This window comes from Pygocentrus nattereri, chromosome 25 (assembly GCF_015220715.1).
Source record: "Pygocentrus nattereri isolate fPygNat1 chromosome 25, fPygNat1.pri, whole genome shotgun sequence".
In the NCBI taxonomy this organism is placed as follows: Eukaryota; Metazoa; Chordata; class Actinopteri; order Characiformes; family Serrasalmidae; genus Pygocentrus; species Pygocentrus nattereri.
In genome coordinates, this window is record NC_051235.1 from 24437598 (window position 1) to 24460492 (window position 22895).

The 22895-nt window shown below is 37.9% G+C and overlaps 1 protein-coding gene across 1 annotated transcript in view; it reads left to right on the forward strand.

The window, feature by feature from the left end:
• Positions 1-22895, forward strand: part of b4galnt4b (beta-1,4-N-acetyl-galactosaminyl transferase 4b) — a 182049-nt gene that overhangs the window by 50141 nt on the left and 109013 nt on the right. The window contains exon 3 of the mRNA XM_037534706.1: positions 540-652. Coding sequence (XP_037390603.1) covers positions 540-652 — 113 coding nt within the window. The remainder of the gene's footprint in view (positions 1-539; positions 653-22895) is intronic.

The window sequence follows — 22895 nt, forward strand, 5'->3', positions numbered from 1 at the left end:
GATGGAGTCCAAAGTGACTATTTCCTAGCTGTATTTAGCATCATTCAGGTGCAGGATCCAGTATTTAAAATCATAGGTAGTGCACTTTGTAGGGAGCAGGGTGCTATTTAAGGTTAAGCCAAAGCATGAGAAGAGGGGTGCTGCTTGATTGTAAGTTGACTTATTGACAGGCTCTCTATAATTGGTCTAAATCTGTATATTGTGTGATACTTGAAGTTGTTTAGTGTTCTAGTTCAAAGTACTGAAGATACCCATGATATACTCACAAAAGCATTATGCGATATTATGGCATATTTATCTGGATAATAATACCATATTATCATATTGCCCTCTTTACTTACCACATATTCAGAATTCCTGCTTCTTCCACTATTGATCAGTGTTTTTGTGAGGGGGTTGCTTTTCTCTTCACATTTAATGTTGGGAGCTTTATGTGTGACAGTAACAAATCATTTTACCACGTCTAGTCTGAATTCCTACAGGCAGTGTGTAGTGTTTTGAAATTGCCTGCTAACATCGATTGTTGCATATTTGCACAGATATGGAGAAGCAGGCCGAAGGCTTGGGGTCCGGCCACAAAAAGCTTTCCCACTCCTCCCCAAGTCACCCAGACAGAGAGGAGTCCAGTGACAGTGGAGAGGAGACGCAGGGGGTGAGTGATGTCCACTCCATATTCTATTTACTAGCCACTATTTACTAGAAATAGCCTATTGGTACACTTAAGTGCACAGTTAGAGACGATAACTTGTCTTTTTCCATACATCGCTTGTCATTCTCTACCTCAGGGGTGTCCGAAATTATTTGCACAGGGCCAGCGTGGCTGCAGGTTTTCATTCCAACAGAGCAAGCGCACACATGATCAACCTTGTAGATAAGATTGGACACTCCGGCTCTAGCTCTTCGTCAGTGACAGGACCACTCTCAGTCTGACAGTTACATTGAGGTGTTAAATCACAGCATCACTGCTGCGCCTGGTACTCTCATACCAGCATCACTCCCTCTAACATGACATAGCCATGTCAGTGTCACTGCTGTGCTGAGAATGATCCACCATGTATTTAATGTCTGGTCAGTGGTGGACCTGCGGTGGTCCATTTCAGTCAATAGACAAGGTAGAGGACAGCTGATAAATTGTGTGGCCAAACATGGGCCACAGTCAGTAGTTCCAAACCTACAAAATGCACCTGCATGGTAAGAGGCTCTGATAAAATGGCCAGTGAGTGTATCTACAAGGAACAGTGCTGTGCAATAGTCAAAGACCACCTTTTCATTTGTTTAATTTCCTGCCAAAATGGCTAAGTGCAAGCTATTCATTTTTAGCACCAGGAATCATATGAAGAGTTTAATTCCAAAACATTGTATATCCATTGGTAAAAAAAAATCCATATAAAAAGTTTGAAAAGAATAATAGTAAACAAAGCAAAGGAAGTTTCCTCTGAGTCCCCGGTTTCCTCCCACTGTCCAAAGACATACAGTCAGGCCAACTGAACGTACTAAATTGCCCCAGATGTGTGTGTGTGTGTGTGTGTGTGTGTGCGTGCGTGCGTGCGTGCGTGTGTGCGTGTGTGTGTGGACTGGTGACCTCTCCGGAGTGTTTCTTGCCTTCCACCCAATGACTGCTGGGATAGGCTCCAGCTCCCTCCATAACCCAAAAGGATAAGTGATATAGACTTTTCCACATCTCCTAAGTTCAGTCTTAGAAAAACTTTCTGCTTCTCACAAGTAATCCCAAACTCCTTGAATGATCTGAACTTTGGAGTGGTCAGTCTGTTGTTCTGAGAACACCAGAAGCTTCTTTGTTTGATTTCCTTTTCTCAGTGAGGGCTTCTACACATCCTTTCAGATCCACATCGCTGAATTGTCTTCTCACATTGGAAGGATGAACAGAAAAACTTGTGGGCGTTTTCAGATCTGAAGCAGCTGGATTTTCTCTCCAGGATGAAAGCTTCGAGCACTGTTTATCTAAAGGGGACAGTGTTGATGGTCTTTCATGGTTGTTTGCGTCAATATCTGTTAAATTCTGAAAAGTGAATATCTTGTTTGACTGGAAATTAAACAAACACAAGTGTGGTGATGGACATTTGCACAGTACTGTATTTTTAACATGTATAACAACCCAGTGCCTATATTTGCTTATTCAACATCTTGACTTCTCAAGCCACTGACTGAAATTCTTTGTCTGTTTTGTTCTGGCCACTGTAGCTTTGTACAGACATTGTTTGAATCCTGAACCACCCTTTGTTTGCAATTAAGCCAACCTATTCTCTGAATGTCCCTTTTGCCGAGTGACTATATATATTCACACAGCAGGACAGCTTTGCTTTCAATAGCCTTTTAAATACCATTTAATTCATGGTAATTTCAGGTCATTGGAGTAGTTGTCTCCTCAGTGGCTAATGTCATTCTCTGTGGGGGTCCAGGCATGTAATAGACTTTATAGAAATGATGCACATTATCATTCACAGGACCACAGTCACTCACTAATGCATTAATGGATGGAGCTCTGTGCATCTTTTCATTGCCGACACCCCCGGCTATGTGTAGAAATACGCAGAATGATTTGTTGAGTGTCTTGTAATGCACAGACTCATTTAAAGGACAGCATTATTAGTCTGCCTTATCATTCCTTTTAAAGGTTAAAGATGAGTCATTTGGAAGGAGGTTTAGAAATGCTTTGTTATGTGCTGCAAGTTGACCTGCCTTCCAAAAAAGCAGTGTTAAGCATTAGTTTTAAAGGGCTCATAGTTTAAATTTTTCTTGTATTTTTTTCCTCACTTATGGCATTATTTGTGTGGGTTTATATACCAAAAACTTCTTCATTCACTTTTACATGATCATTTTCCAACTTCCCTTTAGGCATTGGAATTAAACAGGCTCTTCTACTGTGCCTTTAAAAGAAAGATTTAGTGGAAAATTATATTTTTACATTTTTTCTCTTGCCCCGATGTGGTCAATCAGCCAAGACATGTTTGGTCTTCAAATTTTGCTTTTTTAGTTTAGTGCTGTACCTATAAGGTTAAAGTTGCTAAAAAACACTAGAAGTCAATAGACACCCAAATCTTTTTCATAAATACTTCCCCAAAACATCTCTCAAGTTTCTCGGAATGTGTCTAGGTCTTCATTATGGTCATGCAGACTTGTCAATGTGGTTTAAGACACAGTACGACTTACTGTGAACTACAAAAAAAAAACAAAAAAAAAAAACATCACAGTGTAACCAAATGCTGTGGTCAGTGATCATAGACAGCAGTGTTCTGCTGGGACTGCGTTGGGGCAGTTGTGGGCTGGAGGTTGGAACTGGCCTTGTAACCGGAAGGTTGCCAGTTTGATCCCCAGTGCTGACAATCCATGACTGAGGTGTCCTTGAGCAAGACACCTAACCCCCAATTGCTCCCTGGGCTCTGCAGTGGATAGGGCTGCCCACCATTCTGGGCAAGTGTGCTCACTGCCCCCTTGTGTGTGTGTGTGTGTGTGTGTGTGTGTGTGTGTGTGTGTGTGTGTGTGTGTGTGTGTGTGTGTGTGTGTTTACTAGTGTGTATGTGGTGTTTCACTTCATGGAGGGGTTAAATGCAGAGGTGGAATTTCCCCGTTTGTGGGATTAAAAAAGAATCACTTATAAATTCTGACTCTCCCTCCTGCAAACTCCAGTTCCCCTTCCCATGTAAGCGCATCATGCAGACATATGAACACTACACTAGATTCACAGTTTCTTTTGTTTCTATTTATGCAGAAACATATGTTATTTATGTGTTAAGATATAAATATGATAAATGATATGTAACTCACTTGTCTCATACATCTTTTAAAAAAGCTCAGACTGGAAAAAAAAGCCCAGACTGAAATAGTCCAAATAACTTTATGGTGAATGAGTAGGCTAACCTGATGTAGGCTGGATAGTGGATATATGTAGATGTGTTATTCTTGAAGCCTTGTTTTTGCTGATGGGGAGTATGGACTGGGGAGTGAAGAGTGTGTGTTTAAATTTTAACGATGTTTATGTATTGCATCAAGTTCTTTAAAAAATAAAGTGAGGAAAATTTGTTTTCCCAAGACATGGATCATTTACAGACCCACACAAAGTTTACAGTGAGAAGTGTATGGCAAACGCTGATGCAGTGGGATGAAAGTAGACAGGCCCTCAGGATTTAGGAGCAGGAACACTCACCTGTATCTATGCCAGCATTGGGAAGAATTTAATCATGGCAGGATGTTTATGAACCCAGGAGAAATGCTACTCAGCCTTTTTTTAACTCCTCTTTGACACAGGGGCAGTAAATTGTGTGCCCTTTTTTTGGCATAGCATGACAGCTGCAGCCATACAAATACTTCTTACTGGCACCTATGCCATGATTCTGGATGATCTTTCATCTTGTAGCTCACATTCTATTCCTTCGTGCTCCACCAGGCAGCAGTACGCATATGCAAGCATTTGCTCGACTGTTTGTGTCAGCATTTGGTGACATTAACTATCATGATGTATCACGATCTTACAGTACTGTGTAAAAATCAGAGACCACCCTTCATGTATTTAATTTACAGGTAAACAGCCAATAAGTATAAGTTACTAATTTTTCAGCAAAAAAGGCTGAATAACAAAATTACACAGAAGCCTCAACAAGTAAATGCTTTATTTTTCAGTATTTAGTGTGTCTATTCTTTAACGAATGACAGCTTCCATTCTTTATGACAGCTTTCAGTCCGCACAGATATTTTTCCACACATCCAAAGAAAAATGAAAAACTTGTATTTAAAGACCATTTTGACTTGAAATTAATAAGAGGGTGCGAAATACTGTGTAGAAATTGTCCATTTCATCAGCTCCACTTACCACATAGGTCTGGTCTGTCAAGCTGGGGCTCTTCCAGGCCAAAGTGCTGTGGAGATTAGTGCTGACCCTTTGAATTCAGTGCTGAAGTCTGCAATGTTTTGTCCTGCGAGGACCAGAACCTGACATAGGTGCGCTTTGTAGTTCTACAATCATAGACAATAATCCATCTATTTTTCTGCCTACTTTGTTAGCCCCCTTTACTCTGTTTATTAGTTATCAGACCTCTCACAGGCATATTTTAAGTGGTGTATCATTCTCAGCACTGAAGTGACACTCCCATTGCAGTGTGTATGCTGTTGAAGTGCTTTAACAGCTCAGTGTCGCTGCTGAATTGAGAGTAGACCAACCAAAAATATCCAGCAGTGTCCTGTGGGCAGAAACTGACCACTGATGAAGGACTAGAGGAGGACAAACGCAAACTGTGCAGCAACAGATGAGCTATTGTCTCTGACTTTACATCTACAAGGTGGACTGACAAGGTAGGACTGTCTAATAGGATGGACAGTGAGTGGAAGCTGCCACCACATCAGTGTCACTGCATTGCTTAGAATGACCCACCACCCAAATAATACCTGCTCTGTAATGGTCCTGTTGGAAAACGGTACAGAAGTACGAAGTGCCTCTATATGGTAAGTGGTGATAAAATGGACATTGAGTGTAGATACAAGGTAGGTGTACCAAATAAAGTGGCCAGTGAGTGTACAATGACCTCTTGAATTATTAAAGATGAGCAAAGCCATCTTTATAAACCGTTATAGTTATAAGTAACACAAAATATAAGAGAAATGTGCTGCTAAATGAAACAGATATATTACAAATAAATATTGTTGCCAGCTTGGTAGCATAATGTGATATAAGGGAGGCCAAAATTAAGAGAAAATCGAGTCAATGTTTCATTGAATTTATAAATTAACAAATTAGTACTTAAGTAAAGCACTATAATTCTGGATGAAGTAATTTGAACATAAAAACACATATAAAAAGACTGGAGAACGTTCCTCCAATCTGATTAACAAAAACATTTATCCTAGCCTATTTTGCTCATCTTTTACGAAAGAACCTGAAGGTAAAGTGAAAGACACTCTGAAAACATTTATTTCTAAGAAACTTTCAGTTTAGTCACTTTCAGTTTATGCAAATGCACACGCGTCATTGGTGTTTATGACCCGAATGCCACATTAGCTCAGGTTCGATTCCCTCTGCTGGCTCTCCGCTGCGTGCTGCTCAGTGCCAGGCCATGATTGAGTTAACAGCAGTCAGAGAGGGAGCAGAAGGAAATGGTGATTTTAGTAATTATCCAAATGGAGTTATAATGCTGGAGCAGAGGAGTGCAGAGTGAAGCTCTGCAGGAGACACAAACGCTCAGGCAGCATTGACTCAGAAGCCAACGAGAAACCTCCAACTGGTGTTTATTAAGAAAGCAGATGAGCAGGTATTGGCATTGGCTATTGCGGAAGGTTGGTTGATGGGGGTCACTTTGTGACCACTGGGACAGTTATATCTCATTTTCTGACAGGTCAATTTTCCTTATTGAGGTCAAATCTGTGGTTTTTATATCTCCTTACAAATAAATTGACATGATACTTTGGATGGATACGATACTTAACGCTCCTAAACTGTCATCATGGACGTAACATTAGTTTTGCTTGTTGTGTTGGAGACTGGCAACATATTTATCATTATCATCATAAATTGTGATACATTATATCACAATATAGCATGAATGTCTGAATGTCATCAGTACTTTAATACCACTGACCAGCTGTATATTATATATCACTGCTATTGGAAGAAAACCTATATCTCCATTTTTGTCGTATTTCAGTTTTTGACACAATTTGAAAATGCCTGTTGAACTTTACGTCTGGATCAATTGACTTATGGTAAAAGTAAAGTATGTTTTTTCCTTCTCCTGTAAAGTTACCATTTGGAGATATGAGGTTTTCTCCCGACAACAGTGACTTTATATATATATATATATATATATATATATATATATATATATATATATATATATGTGTGTGTGTGTGTGTGTGTGTGTGTGTGTGTGTATAAAACTTATATATTATTTTGGAGAAAATTAATTACCAATATACATGAACATTACACAACACAAACATTAAAATACAAACCTTTTACATACTGTTTACTGAGATTAATACTTTTAGAATGATTTCATTTCATTTTTGTCTCAGTGCTAAAAATGTTTTTGTGTTATGACACTTTATAGCAACTTTTATAGCATCAGTGCTAAATGTTCAATACACAGCCAAGTATGTTAAATTGTGTTGCAAGCTATCATATTTTGTTATCTGTGGCTTGTGTGTTAGCATGCGTCTTAGACAGGTACCAGATAAAGCACAACTTTTGTTTCAAATATAGTAATTTTATAATGTTAAATGCTCTAATAAATGAAAATTGAGACAACATATTAACATTCATAGCCACTCATTTTTCCTGTGTTTAGAAATGTTTCAAATCTAGACATTGTTGTATCACATCAAACTGAGTAATGAATTTTGTGAATTGTTACACCCCTGTGCCCTACTGGCACTACATGTTGTTTGCAGTCAATGATGTTGATCTACCACATGCAATTTTAAAAAGTGTTCAGAGATTTCAGATTCATTTGGGGTCTGCTGAGGTGGGCAGTGGGACTCCAGACTCTCTAAAATCCCCAATAGGTATCAGACAATGAAAGGATGAAAGGCAAGAAGTATGAATGTGTGTGTGTGTGTGTGTGTGTGTGTGGGTGTGGGTGTGGGTGTGTGTGGGTGTGGGTGTGGGGGTGTGTGTGTGTGTGGGTGTGTGTGTGTGTGTGTGTGTGTGTGTGTGTTGAGGGGGTGTTTTATGGTCTGTGGTTTTCTTGTATTTTGTAACGCACTGTCTAGTGTTGAAGAATGGCCTTAGGCACATTCTTCTCATTGATTTTCACTAGTCTCCTGTCCATGTGATTGAATTTTTCCCATCCATTAATCCAGCGTTCCTGCACCTCCCTCTGACTGGCGACAAATCAGTGAGGCTCGGGTCGCTCCTCTACTAATACTAAAAACCTGAAGGATTGCATTCAATGCAATTCAATATATTTGTTGTACTCTAGCAATTTATGTCCCTTTAATGGGTTGTTCTTCTTTGTATTCTTTGGTCATTGTGTTTTGGAGTTTGAGGATGTTTGTTTGGATGGCTCTGCAGCACTTTCTGGTTTACCTGAGTAAAAGTCGAAATTGATTTCTGGCAATCCTGTGTGGCCTTTATGTTGGCGTTTGCTGTATCTTTGCTGTGCTCAGCGTTCAGGGCCTGGTCGAAAGAGGGGTTAGACTTTGATTCAGCGAGGCTTAGTGGGCCTTTTGTTGACAAGCTCATGGAAATCCAGCCCTGAAAAGCTCCCCGAAATTAAACTGAAGAGGAAAGATCTCGCATCTGAGCTGGAGCGCCCTCAAACTGACCGTCAGCGGGAGGAAAACATCTCAGCAGGAATACTGAACATATGGAAGCTAAGGGTTGGGCAGCATGAGGCAAACCTGAACCACTCCACGACACATACTATTTTACATTGGCAGCAACTGACATGCATTGTGTTGAATAACATTTCATATGAATCCTGTATTCATAATGCAGTATTAATGTATTTATAAGTATCACACATCCATCCGGATTAGCGCTATCAGATAACTCCAACTCCCAGAACTCCCTTGGGTATCATGTGACTCATGACGCTCATTCCACAACCTATCATTGTTCCGTTTCATCCGAATATTGATATCTTTCACCTGTCTTCCTAATGCATGTGACCAATGATAGGTAGCATTTAAAGCCCAGGCTTTAGTTAGTACTTTGCGAGGTATTGCTTTCTTGTGAGCTACTGAACGTTTTCTCTTGTGTTTGCCTATTTGTTTTTCTGACTATTATTCCGGATTTTTGACAATGTTTTTTGTCTCTGCCCGTGTTTGTTTTGTTGTTGTGTTTTTTAACTGTTTTGGATTTGACCATTGCCTGTGTTTTGACGACGAGTTTGGAAAGAGTTTATATTAGTAAAGCCTCTTTTTCTAATTTCATCCACGAGCATCTGATCAGTTCTGGAGTGTTACAGTAAGGTGTCATAATACCTGGCATGAGCTCAAATAATTGCTAATAGGTAGTTAAAGTTACATGTGTAACACTTCATAAGGACATAAGGATAACACTTCATATTGTTCTTGAGTCCAATGGCAGAGGGGAAGAAACTGTTCCTCCCGCCACAGGAACAGTTTCTTCCCCTCTGCCATTGGACTCAAGAACAATATATAATCACGTCACTTACCTCTTTATAACCCTGCCTTGGTCACTTTACTTGAATTGCACTACTCCACCTGCACTGTTGTATACAGTACTGTTGTACATGCCTTTTGTATTTTTATTTTTATTCATTCTATCTATATATTTGCATAGAGTATTTATTTATGTGGACTTAATTTTGCATGCCTAGTACTACTTGTTTTTATGTTGCACCTTCATGACGAAGCAAATTCCTAGTCTGTGAATCCTGTTCATTGACAATGGCAATAAAACTTCTTCTGATCTGATCTTCTGAAAGAGTTTACATATTTAGAATGCCAAGTTTCATAACACTTAAAAATATCTGTTCATAAGAACATTGTAAATATGAATGTTATAATGTACTGTAACACACGGTAACAAGATTCTGTATATTTTCTGCATCACAACACACCCAGGCATACATATAGATAAACATTGGTAAAGTATAATCACTTCCATCCCCAACAAAAAAAGAAAAAAAAAGAATTTGCATACAGAATTGAACATATATTAGCACTAGAATTAAAACACAACCTGTAAACAACAATCCACGTGGAGTAACTTCATAAACAGGACAGTAACAAGTAAGCAATCGGACGCCAGCACATTAAGACAACATCTTGTTTGATAGGTTTATTTTTGACCAATTGACAAAAAAATGTTTTCGTTTTTACACGCAGTTAATTTTTTTAAAAAAGTCATTGTATTCATATTGTATTTTTATTGCATTTTGTCAATTTCTGCTCGACTAGTCGTACATTAATACGTAAGGTGTTATCAGCTTTACTGTTAAACTCAAATGTACTTTTCTAAAGGCACAAAGGTCCATTATCTTCACTGCAGCTTTTTTTTTTAGTTTTCCATTATTTAAGTGTTAAAAAATAAGTGACATTAATGTCTGTAAATCAAAGAAAATGCAAAAAGTTTATATTTAGAGGTGACAATAGTTTACTTTGCCCTAGATATCTAACTAATAGCATGCTAGTTTACCTAGTATAGCCTGTATACTCAAGAGAATCCATGAACTTTTCTTTTTTGTCATATATGCCATTACATAGCTGACTCTAATGTAGAAAATTCACTTTTTAGATGTCCTTGTCTTCTTGTATCTTGTATCACTGCTACAATAATGCTAATTTCAGCTAGCTATTGGATTCAGTCTATACTTGATGTTAGCACCAAGCTAACGGTGGTGTACACTCACTTTTTCACATTGAGTTTAATACTACACAGCTCTAGCTTAAACACAGACTTTTGGAGCTTGCATGTAACATTTTACTTTATATATTACATTTTTTAGTGAATCATTTTAGTAAACACTATATTTTGAAAGAATAGCTGTTTGTATTCAGAAATGAAGCAGCTGATTCTTTTGCTAGTATTCTTTTGCTTTTTAATTATTTGAAAACTCTTTCATTCACTAATATATGTATGTAAATGCATAATCAGAAAAAAAGAATATGAATGATTCTAATTCAAAATTCAAAAATACATTAGTGTCATTACTGTAAATCAGTTATACAGTATGTGCTGTTAATATAAATTGCAGTAATTACCTGGCAACCATAAACTAACAGTGAACTAAATATTGTGTTACATATTGCGTGTTGTGAAAATGTCCTCGACCATTGCAATAGAAAGCACACTGCAGGTAGTTTTTAACTTCACTTCACAACCACACATCTGCAATTTATACCTAGATATGGACTATACAGAAATTGTAGAGACATATCTGAAGGTCACCTGGAGGGAAGGAGTGAGTGATAGCACATTGAAAAGTGTGTCAAACTGTGTTTTCCCATAAATATGTGCTTTCAAATGATTGCTTTTACAAATTGAAGGCAAAACAATGGTGAAATGGAGTCTCATATTATTGTGTCCCTGAATCCCTGATGTTTAGATGAAAGCATGACCGGGCTATTACCAGACACAACAGTATTCCACCGTCTGCACTCCGCAAGCTTTAATCTGATGAATCATATTTGTGGGTTAAACATGTCTATTATTGCCATTATAATGAAGGTGTATGGAGCTTTAGAAGAAGCAGTAACTCAAAGGATGAACCTCTGATAGTCGCCATTATACCATTACCCTTAATATAGCTCTATTACATGCCTCCTCAGTCAATTTCCTGCATATTAGTCATAAAGATATGAAACCGAGGCACTAAAGTAATGTCTCATGTAATGTACCCTCAGACATTTAAAGAGTGGAGTGCCTTACCAAATCACAGTTCAAACTGGAATCAATGTTTTCAGTGATATTAAACCAATTTGCTACCAGATACTTATTCTAATATATTCTATATGGGCAAAAGTATTGGGACACCCACATATTACACCTACAGGAGCTTTTATGATCTCCCAATCTGAATTGGGAGTTGGTCCCCCATTTGCAGGTATAACAGCTTCCACTCTTCTGGGAAGCATTCTACAAGATTTTAGAGTGTGTCTTTGGAGTGTGTCCCATTCATCCAGAAGAGCATTTCTGAGGTTAGACACTGATGTGGGACAAGAGGGCCTGGCTCACAATCTTTGTTCCAGTTCATTGCAAAGGTGTTTGATGGGGTTGAGGTCAGGGTTCTGTGCAGGTCAGTTAAGTTCTTCCACTCCAAATTCACCCAGCAATGCCTTTATGCACCTTGCTTTGTGCACTGGGTCATGCTGGAACAGAAAATGGCCTTCCTCAAGCGCATACACACACACACACACACACACACACACACACACACATCTGCCAAGCTGCTTGTCCTTCTGGTTGGGGGGGTGGGCTGGAGCCTATCCCAGCAGTCATTCCCCAAACTGCAATCCATTGCAGGGTACCTTCCCCAAACTGTTCCTACAAAGTAGTAGAGTGAGTACGACTCATTGTGCTTAATTTTTCTACACCTGTTAGCAATGGGTGTGGCTGAAACACCTGAACTCAATAATTAGGATGGGTGTCCCAGTATTGTTGTCCATGTAATGTATCTTCACAGGTTTTGAATATTTGCTAACACTAATAACTATCTTTTAAAAATCATTAACAGACTTTTAAAAGCCACAAGCAAATACTCATTAAAACTTGAAAATATACAAATGTTTTAAAATGATAGTTCATATAGCTGTTGATATGTATATTCATATTTATAAATGATGTTTCCCTGTATATTTACAACAAACCCATTCACAAATAACTAATGAGCTGTACAGCATCGGTTCATGTGCACAAATCATCACAGTGAATTACTGAAAAACTAATAGTGACATAAGCTCTAATTTTGTTCAGTATGTGTATGTAATGATAAAATATCTTATGGTTATAGCCAGATGATGTACAATGTTCTAACTCCTGTTAGCAGATGTGCGTAATATATGTTCTTTTTAGTTGTAGCCTTTGTTGCAGTAGCTAAATTTAAAACTGTTCAGAATTAGGTTGTGTTTGTAAGAGAAATCAGAGAAATGCCTGTCGTGACTTTGCAAAAAAGAAGCCTGAACAACATGGAGTCATAGACTTTCAACACATTTTGTGACATCTCTCCAGCTGATCTTGGCAGTCGATCGCAGATTTCAAAAATGCAGAGAGAGGAGAGGTGGAGAGACACTGCCAAACAAGTGTAAAACTAAAATGGTACACTGCTCGCTTTCACATGACAGGCACTTCTCACATATATTTTCATGAGACAGTGTGATTTGGGGATCAGGCACACTTTGGATCCCTGCATGTAAAAGAAAGTGCTATGTGTGAAAGTTTATGTACATTTTAATGCTTTATTCTTTGCATTAAATTAAAAATGGCATAAATCAGAAGACTTTTTTATAGGAACTGAGAGTCGTTTGTACTAACCAAAGCATAAAATGATTTAAAAGTGCTGTACACAGTTTCAACTTTAGCTACTGTAAAAGGTCTACAACTAAAGAATACATATTTCACCAACATCTGGTACCATCTGTATTATACTCCACTTGTAAATGATACATATATACATAACATATGATGAATACATATATAAACTATAAAGTTTGGGTCACTGCAAGAAACATCTTAGTAATTCACAGTGATGATCCATATAAAGTAATATATAGTAGTGAAAGAGTTTGTTATTAATACACATCATTTTAAAATATGAAACACAGAAACAACTACATGAGCTGTCATTTGTAAACATTTTATATTGTAGTTTTAGCAAATATTTAGCAGGAAGAAATGAAAAAAGGAACTTTTGTTGTGACCAGAATGAGGAACAGAGCTGTAGATGCTGCTATGATAACAGAGAAAGCTGTACAGCATCAAGTTATAATGATATTATATATCATTGTGAATATATGTATGTATATATACACTACAGAGAAAGTGAAGTTGTGTTCTGCTGTGAGCTGAGTTCATACCACAAGGGGTGGAATCTTTCATGCCTCTAATGGTGACTTGATTATCATAGCACAGCTCTTTGTTAAATTTTAGTGAGTGGATCTCTGATAAGTCATTTCCCACATGGTACAATGCCACAACAACATTTCACTTAAATCAGTACATCACCACCCACAATCCCAGCACATCACTGATTAAGTGCAATAGAACAGTATTAGAAAGACAAATCTAAGGATATCAAATTGATTGATATTATTTGTCCAAATAGCGTACTACAGTAGAGCTCCCATATCCCTTCCTTATATAGCTGTATACCTCCAATACATTTTTTGGAAAAAAAACAATATTGGTAACCCCTTTTTTGGACGATCCACAGTAGATGCTTTGTTTTTGTCTTTCTTTAAGTAACAACTAAATATAGTTAATTTTTTATTAATTATAATTATAATTAAGTTATAATAATCAACTAAATATCTATTATATGAAACAGAACTTCAAGTTCAGTATGAAAGATTTTATTAAATCTATTCCTAACCCTAAACCTAATTCTAAATTTAACCTCAAGGTCAAAACCTACACCTGCTCCTAATCCTAATCATAACCATACTGTTGTTGATAATCAACTGAATATCACTAGAAAGTTTGTTAGATTTAGGTATCTGTAGAGCACCTGTAGGGGACCATCCAAATAAAGTGTGACCACAATATTTTATAATATATTATATATTTTATTCCTGGTTTCTATTGTACTAGAGTATGTGTAAATAGTTCCTCTCGTCACATATGTGTATTTGTCATATTTTTAGATGCGAAGCACCTTGTGAACCTGCCTTGTAAGGGTGGTTTCAGGGTTAGGTTTCAGGGTTAATACCACTGTTTGCTTATGAAGATATTTGCTGCTTAATTTTGCCACCTTTTCACTGCAAGTTGAATCAAACTGACCTTTGACACAGCTATGGCCTTTCCAAAGCTCAGCCAGCGACACAAACTGTTGCGTATGACGAGATGTATATCCACTTTCTTTTACACTACATCTTTGTCTTCTTACACCCTGAGAATTTGTTTTGAGAACTTAGCAAAATTACACATGAATACACTGTCAGGCGGATGATTTTCAAACTTGTAACTAATGAGCATGTGGCACCTAGTGTTAATCAAATCAGAATTGTACATACAAGATTGCAAAAGGCTTGTCTTCTGAAAGCACTGCAACTTGTTCACTCACTCACTCACTTACTCACATTTAGCAAGCTAAAGATTCTCCACAAGGGGAAGTTATTAGCACTCAGGTAGTGGCACAGTGTGTCCTTGATAAACATAACTCAGAATTTTACAAAAATGATCAAATTAAACTGTGAATTTTGAGATTTTTGATGCATTAAATTGTTTCCAAAAGAACTGTAAACAAATAAAATATTTGCGAAGATCACAAATTAACACCTTAAGTGTGAAAACCTTGATCTCCAAAATAGAAACTTTATAGGAGAGGCCAAAATCATTCTTTACTTTCAGTGTAAGTTACTTTTGCAGCATTTCTGTCTGCTCATTAATCATGAAAGTTTCACACAATATAAATGACAACTGCCATGCTTGAATGATGTTGAATAGTAAAAACTGGAAAAAAAAAATAAAGATACGTATTTTTCTTTGGACAGTGACAATTTGCCCCATTTCTATTTATTCTCCTTTTATACTCTTTTCTTTTCAAAATTTTATACACTCTCTATTTCTTTTTTGCACTGTCAGAATTCTAGCTTCCTTTTAAGATGGTCTCTGTATGCTGCGATGCTCTGAAAGTAGGAAGTAAGTTTGTCTGCTGTGAGACTTGGCAGGGTTGAGTTTAGATCCGTTCCTTTTCCAGCAGTCTCCTGAAGTAGTGTAAGCCTGGCAGTGCTCCACCGCTGGTGTGAGCGTGACAGGTTGAGTTGTGTGATGGGGCAGTGGAGATGAGTGAGTGTGTTTGTGGAGACATTGCCCAGGGAGCTCCTGGAAGTTTGCCTCTCTGCACACACGTTCACTAGCTCTGTGTATCCTGGGACGCTGCTGTTCTTGAATGGGGAAGAGTTTATGTTTGTTTTTCCCTGTAAACTAAGAGAAAAGGCTCTGCTGGTCATGTCAGCAAACATGGTTTTAAGATTGTTTTTGGTCTCAAGGTTGATTACACTGCAAAACATGATATCTTGGGAAATTAAATCAAATTAGGTCTGGTCAACGTAGCTAATATTTCTCATTATTAGATTGCTGTAGGTGAGATTATTCAACCTAGGCTCCCACAGAAGAAGGAAAAACACTTGTATATTTGTAAAATTTCCAAACTGAAACTAAGATAAAAAAATCTCTACAGTAAACTAATTTAAATATTGCGTTTGGTTCATTTTAGTGCACGATTTTGAGGTATTTAACTGTAAATTACAATACACAGTTACTGTTTATGGTGTCACTTAATTTTGAGTGGTCATTTTAGATTAAACAAACACCCATTGGACTCAATGGGCAGGATTAGGCTTTGGGTTAAGGTTAAAGTTCAGGCTAGGGTTAAGGCCACAGTTAGGGTTAGGTTTTGGATTGAGTTTAATTAGGATGATTTAGGGCTAGGATTAAGGCCAGGGCTGGGTTAGGTTTTGGGTTGAGGTTAAGGTTAGGGTTAGGATGATGGCCAGGGCGTCCACTTAATGTTATTAATGTATCAACAGAACATCTACAAAATATTTACTTCAGTGTATTCACATGCTTCACTACTGCTACTTTACTGATACTCTGTTAAAAGTTTATTAAACATCTGCAAAGGACCACTCCAAATAAAGCATTAGCCTGTTTATTTGCAGAATTCAGTATATTAAAAAATTAAATCAGTATTGTGCCTTAAGCTTTGTATGTGCCACATTTAATGTTTTTCCCCCCAATATGTTACATTCATTTATGATGTCATTTAACCAGGTGCACCCAAACTTTTGCATTCAGCTTTAAAGTAACACAATAAATATATGAGTGATAAATGGCAAGAATTAAAAGCTATTTTACACACTCAATAGACATTCTGTGTAAATACAGTATAATTTAACTATCCCTCATTTTCTCTCACAATGGACTATAATCTGTCAGCTGTATGTGATGATCTATGTCTGTCACGCGTTCGGATTCATCCTCGCAAGACAGGGACTCCATGTGTACATGTGCTCTATTTAGTGCAAAAATAAAAAAGAAGAGAAAAATCCATGAGTTGTAAAAGGTTCAGGTGGTCATTGAAGAGGTTTATGAGTTAGTGCAATAGGTATAAGTTTTTGTGTATGAATGGTTTTGTAATGCCTAAAGACACTCACTGAGCCCTTTATTAGCAACACTATAGCAATGCTGGGTTGGGCCTCCCTTTGCTCTCAAAATAAACTCAATTCTTCATGATCCCACAAGATGTTAGAAACATTTCTTTCAGATTCTTACCCATGCTGACATGATTGCATCATTGCATTTTTCAGGTGTACTTTCATGCCATGTATCTGCTGATCTACCACATCCCAGAGGTGTTCTTTTGGATTCAGATCTGAGGAGGCTGCTCATGAATATTGAATTCAATGTAATGTTCATGAAATCAGTTTGAGATGATTTGCTTTTTGAAGGGGTGACTGACCATGCTGGAAATTGCCATTAGAAAATGGTCATTTGTGTTCATGAAAGGTTGCACATGATCAGCAGCAAGACTCAAATAGGCTGTGACATTTCAAGCATTGATTAATCGGTATTACTGGGCCTAAAGTGTGCCAAGAAAACATTCCCCACACCATTACACCACCTCCACCACCCTGGACTGTTGACACAAGGCAGGTTGTATCTATGGATTTATGCTGTTGGTGCAAGGTTTGATGTCCATTCTGAGATGCTTTTCTGCTCGCCACAGTTGTACAGATTAGTTATTTGAGTTACCATAGCCTTCCTGTCAGCATGTCAGAGTCTGGCCATTCACTCTTGACCTCTCTCATCAACTAAGCATTTTCTGCCACAGAACTGCCACTCCATGAATGTTTTTCTTTATTGCATCATTCTGAGTAACTCTAGAGACTGTTATTTGTGAAATTCCCAACAGATCATCAGTTATAGAAGTACTCAAACAAACACAGTGTGAAAATCACTCCCATTCTGTTGGTTGATGTAAACATTACCTGAAACTGAAGACAGCAACATGGTGATTTCCACTGCATTATACAAGAGCTGAAGTTGTATAACACTGAGTTTAACATATTGGAAAAAAATCAAACATAAAATGTAAAACTTTTGCACAGGCCACATTTTGTGTTTACCTCCCAGTATGTTAAATTAAGCAAATAAACAGTAATAATGCATTAAATTGTACAGAAGTATGTTCTCTGTAGCGGATATGTTAATTTATATTCACTGTATACATTGGCAACACTTTTTTTTTTTTTGCAGTGCCGGAGAAAGTTTTGAAGGCCGTTGAGTTGAGTGAAGCTGCCAGAGAGATTGTGTATCAAATGTTAATTAATATATCCAAAAAAAAGGTTGCGATAGCATCAAATTAGGAAAACACTGTGAAATCAAGCGTAGCATATGCTCTTTATAATGGAAACACTTTCTCCATGTGTTCTTCATGACCCTGGCCTTGCGTCTGCTCCAGCACAGGAAGCTGAGTGTGATAGCAGTGAGACGGCGGGCTGAGGCAGGCTGGTGCTCCAGGGCAGCTGGGGGAAGATGAGGGGAGTTAAAAGAGAATGAGAAACAACATTAAAAGTTGAGTGGAGAATGGATTCCCCATCCACCAGCAAGCTGTAAGCAAAGCAGCCATGCTGGATTTATTTATAGATCATCTATTTATAAAGCATAATGTTACTTTACACTTCATTTTCTCGAACTGCCTCACATTTTTGCTTTGCTATTCACAGTCAAAAAATAAGAATGTTAAATTGAAGGTTTTTTTAGGGGATTTAAACATTCATTTGACCTAACTTCGAAAATTGCCCTTTAAGTTTCTTAAACAAATTTACAACACGACTGGTTTGCCCAAAACTTATCTTAAACTCATATCATTCAAAACAATGCATTCACATTTTCTTTTAGCAGTTTTTATATCGTTCTATTTACCTACGCGTTTTAAATTCATTAGCGATGCAGCGTTATTATTGAGGACTATAAATATCATAAATATCAATTTTGCATCCACGCAACTTTGGCATTGACAAACTCCACAGTCTAATTGTTTTCCAGCCAGCAGCAACAAGATGTAATGATGAGTTATGAGAATGAGGCTTCTGGACTGGAGCTGTTTAAGCAGGCTTATTGTGTGGAAAGCAATTACTGATAGAATTCAAAAACTGGGTGGAAAGCTTCTTTGTTTGCCCTTTACCCTCACTCACTTAACCTGAGTATTCAACAGCAAAGCATTTGTCATGTTGTCACTATGAAACAAGCCTGCAAAATGTGCAATGTGACGCAGTAATGAATCGAAAACTATTAATTGTACTTTTTAGCTGCTATTTAGAGTAGCTGAATGACTGGAATTCAGAATTGACTACATTTCAATATTAATCACCAGACTAGCTTTCAGTTGTATGTTAAAGTTTGGGTAAAAGATGTATGGTTAGTCATCAAAAGGAAATCTTAAACCATTTTGGAAACATATGCTCTGGACTGAAGAAGTAAAAATGAAACTATTCGGTCACCAGATGTGTTTGGAGAAAAAAAGGAGAAGCATTTGGTAAAAGGACCACCTTGCCAACTGTTAAGCATGGGCGTGACTCTATTGTGCCTTAGGGTTTTATGGCTGAAGCTTTTGAAACGGTCCTCACAGTCTCCTGGCTTGAGCATCATTTAAATCTGTGGGTAGATGGCTTAATGATATCACAGAGCTAGAAGCAATCGGCGAAGAAGAGTGGGTGAAACTTTCTAAAAGAAGAGTCAAAAGGCCTCTAGCTGGCTACACAAAGTGTTTGCAAGCAGTAATGTGTGTCAAAGGGAGTGTCAAGCAATGACTTAGCAGGGTCTTTCAATTTGCACATGACACGATAGCAATTTTATTTTTCTATTTATTTTCTATACTAAGTCAGTCAAATATAAAGTCACTGTGCATTAATATTTGCATACAAAATGTTGTTTGGGTTACTTTATGGAGCAAATTAAAGAGGTGACTTGACCTGATTTGCCAATTTACTCAATATAGTTGTGCATCTTCATTGGTTTAGTATGCCAACCATGTGTACCATAATCCCTAGCTGATACCCTATACGTCCAAAAGTATCTATTCTGAAGTATTCTAATGAATGGAATCAGCTATTTAAAGCACTTTAATTGCTGACACAAGCATTCACTTGCAGTCACACAGCTTGTTTACTCTAGTAGAATTGGGTGTTCTGGAGAAGACGTACACAAGATTTCTGTGCATAATGTCCATTATCAGCTAGAGGGGTATAAAGACCCCCAGCATTAGGCTGTGGAGCAGTGAAACTACATTCTCTGATATTACTATACTTCATCAATTCTACATTGCACTCTGGATGAAGCATAAAGCTGAATCTAAAACGCAAAAAAAAAACAAAACTTTAGTCCAATTCTTGATTCCGTTCCTTCTACACTTTGGCAATTGATACTCAAATTACAGTTGGTTAACTCTATCGTAATGTCTGACACATTCAGATTAGTTAGCAAGCATATATGTCCACTTTGGTAAGTAAAATGGATGAGCATGTTGTATAGGACCTTTCTGTGTGTTTGTCTGTATTTTCTATTGCTGTATAAAAGCTCCATGCTACCTTTATTGTTGGATGCACTGCACTTAGCAATGCAGAAAATTGAAAATTCCTGGCCGCAGTTAGAACTGAAATTCAAAAACACTAGATATCAAGAATTTTGAAATTACAAAGTAAAAGAAAGGTTTTTGTTTGCTTATTTGTCTTTTTAATTTGCTCTTTTATTTATGCTTTGAATTTTGAATTCTGTTAAATCTATCCAACACTCTAAAGCCTAACCTCAAAGGCAAAACCTACACCTTCTTCTAAACCACCCCAAACCACAATGTTGTTGATAGTCAACTGAGTATCACCAAAAAAGAAAGTTTGTTAATAATTTAAGGAGCTGTAGATAAACTATAGGCAGCATCCATATAAAGAGTGACCAAACTTCCTTTATATTAATGTAAAGATGTTTTATTTCAAGTAATTTTGGAGCATTTCTATTCATTTATACATCATTCAGTTTTCACACAACGTAAAGGACAACTGTCATGTTCAAATGATTCGAAAAATAGAAATCAACAAAACTGGAAATAAATGATACAAGGGACAGTGGGTAACTAAACTATGCAGGCTACAGGATGAGCCACAAAATCCAATGTCCTTGACAACATTAAATGGTTAGTAACCTAAGGAAATGAACTTGGCTCATTGGTTGTCTTTGGCATGCTAGCAGGGTATTCATTTCTGCATCTGTTTTTTTTTTTTGGCTCTATCCTGTAAGTCAAACAGGATGTGGTATTTTCTGGTGGTATCACACCTGTAGTGGAGACATTATTGGGTGTTCTCTTGGTTGTACCTCCTCTTGATACTCAACATGACCAGTAAGTACAGTTTCTAATATCCCTCAGAGAAACTGTCACATTGCTGACTTTGCTGCTCAAACCGTTTGATCGCTTTGACCAGCGAGACAGTGAAGAAAAAAAAAAAGAAAAAAAAAAATTAATTACTGTTTCTTGTTTTCATTATTATTCAAATCATTAAGTGTTTTTGACACTTTGTTGCAGTCCTTTTACATTTTTTCCCCACCAAAATGTTCTGCACTTATTTGTCTTTCAGCTTAAAACCAAGTTTCATTTTTGATCATTTTTGGCCCAAATGTTTCGGTGGCCAAAATTTTGGTGCGTCCCTAACTGATAAATGGAAAGGGCTAATCAAAGGTGTGGTTGGCTCTCATTGAGGTTAAATGCTCATTTCAACCAGCAGACTTGTAACCAAGTACTGGCAAGTGATCAAGAATTATGTTGAGAGGTTTGATTTGTCTCTGTAGAAAAAGATGAGGCTTTGAAAAGGGTTGGATTCCTCCCTGATCCCTGTGTTTTGACATTTTGTGATTAATGAAAGGGAAACAAATTCAAAGCCATCATACATCCAACACTGATGTGCTTTTGTTTACACTTCTTGGAAGAAAGGCAACTTCATCCTTACCTCTGACTTCAAAACCTAAACTCCTTTCACCGGTCGAACGTCCACCATGAGTGAGGCTGCGCTCTCCTCTCTCCTCGCTGCCCCACTAATCTAACAAGGAGAATTCATTAACCTTGCTGATATTCCTGGGCCCGTGCCTCCAGCTGTTGGTGGGTGCCAAGAGCCATCTGGTTATCATTCCTGTCTTGTCAGAGCGCCAGGGGCGAGGGAATCCAGAGCTCATTTATTTATGAGTCCTGCCCTCTGCCTTGCGCCGGGGTCAATACCATCACACACTTCGACAGCAGTGGATAGCAGCAGGCAGGCTGAGCAGCACAGAGGCCAATCACTTGGACACCTTTTAGCCGAGGTGCCGGAACCGCTGTTGACTGCGAGACAGGGGTCACGGCACCGGGCTTTAATTGGAATGGATGAGCTCGTGGATGCGGCCTCATTATTTCCATGAGAGCTGAGAGAGACACCGCTCTAAGCTATTGTTTTGCTGTTAGAGTTTATGCACTTGATGAAGAATATTTGTCACAAATCTGGAGAGATTTTGCCTCAGAAATATTTCCGGAAAAAGCTTTTCATGGAGGAGCTAGGATGATTTGAGACGTTAAGGACTGTAGGTGTAGAAAGTGCCAATAATGTTTTAACCCATGGACTGCAGAATGTGAGGGGACACCCAGGCTGTGGCCTGAGCTTTTTTTAAGCCAAAGAACTTTCACATGCTGACCACTGTATAAAATCTTGTACATCTTATATAAAGTCTTGCATATATGCTCACTGGCCACTTTATTAGGTACAATTGCTTGTTAACACAAATAGCTAATCAGCCAATCACATGGCCGCAACTCAATGCATTTAGGCATGTAGAGGTGGTCAAGACAACTTGCTGAACTGCAGACCGAGCATCAGAATGGGGAAGAAAGGGGATTTAAGAGACTTTGAACATGGCATGTTTGTTGGTGCCAGATGGGCTGGTCTGAGTATTTCAGAAACTACTGATCTACTGGGATTTTCACATACAACCATCTCTAGGGTTTACAGAGAATGGGCCGAAAAAGAGGAAATATCCAGTGAACGGCAGTTGTATGGTCAAAAATGCTTTGTTGATGTGAGAGGTCAGAGGAGAATGGGCAGACTGGTTCCAGATGATAGAAAGGCAACAGTAACTCAAATAACCAACCAGAATCTCTGAGGAATGTTTCCAACACCTTGTTGAAAGTGTGCCATGAAGAATTAAGGCAGTTCTGAAGGAAAAAGTGGGTCCAACCTTTTAC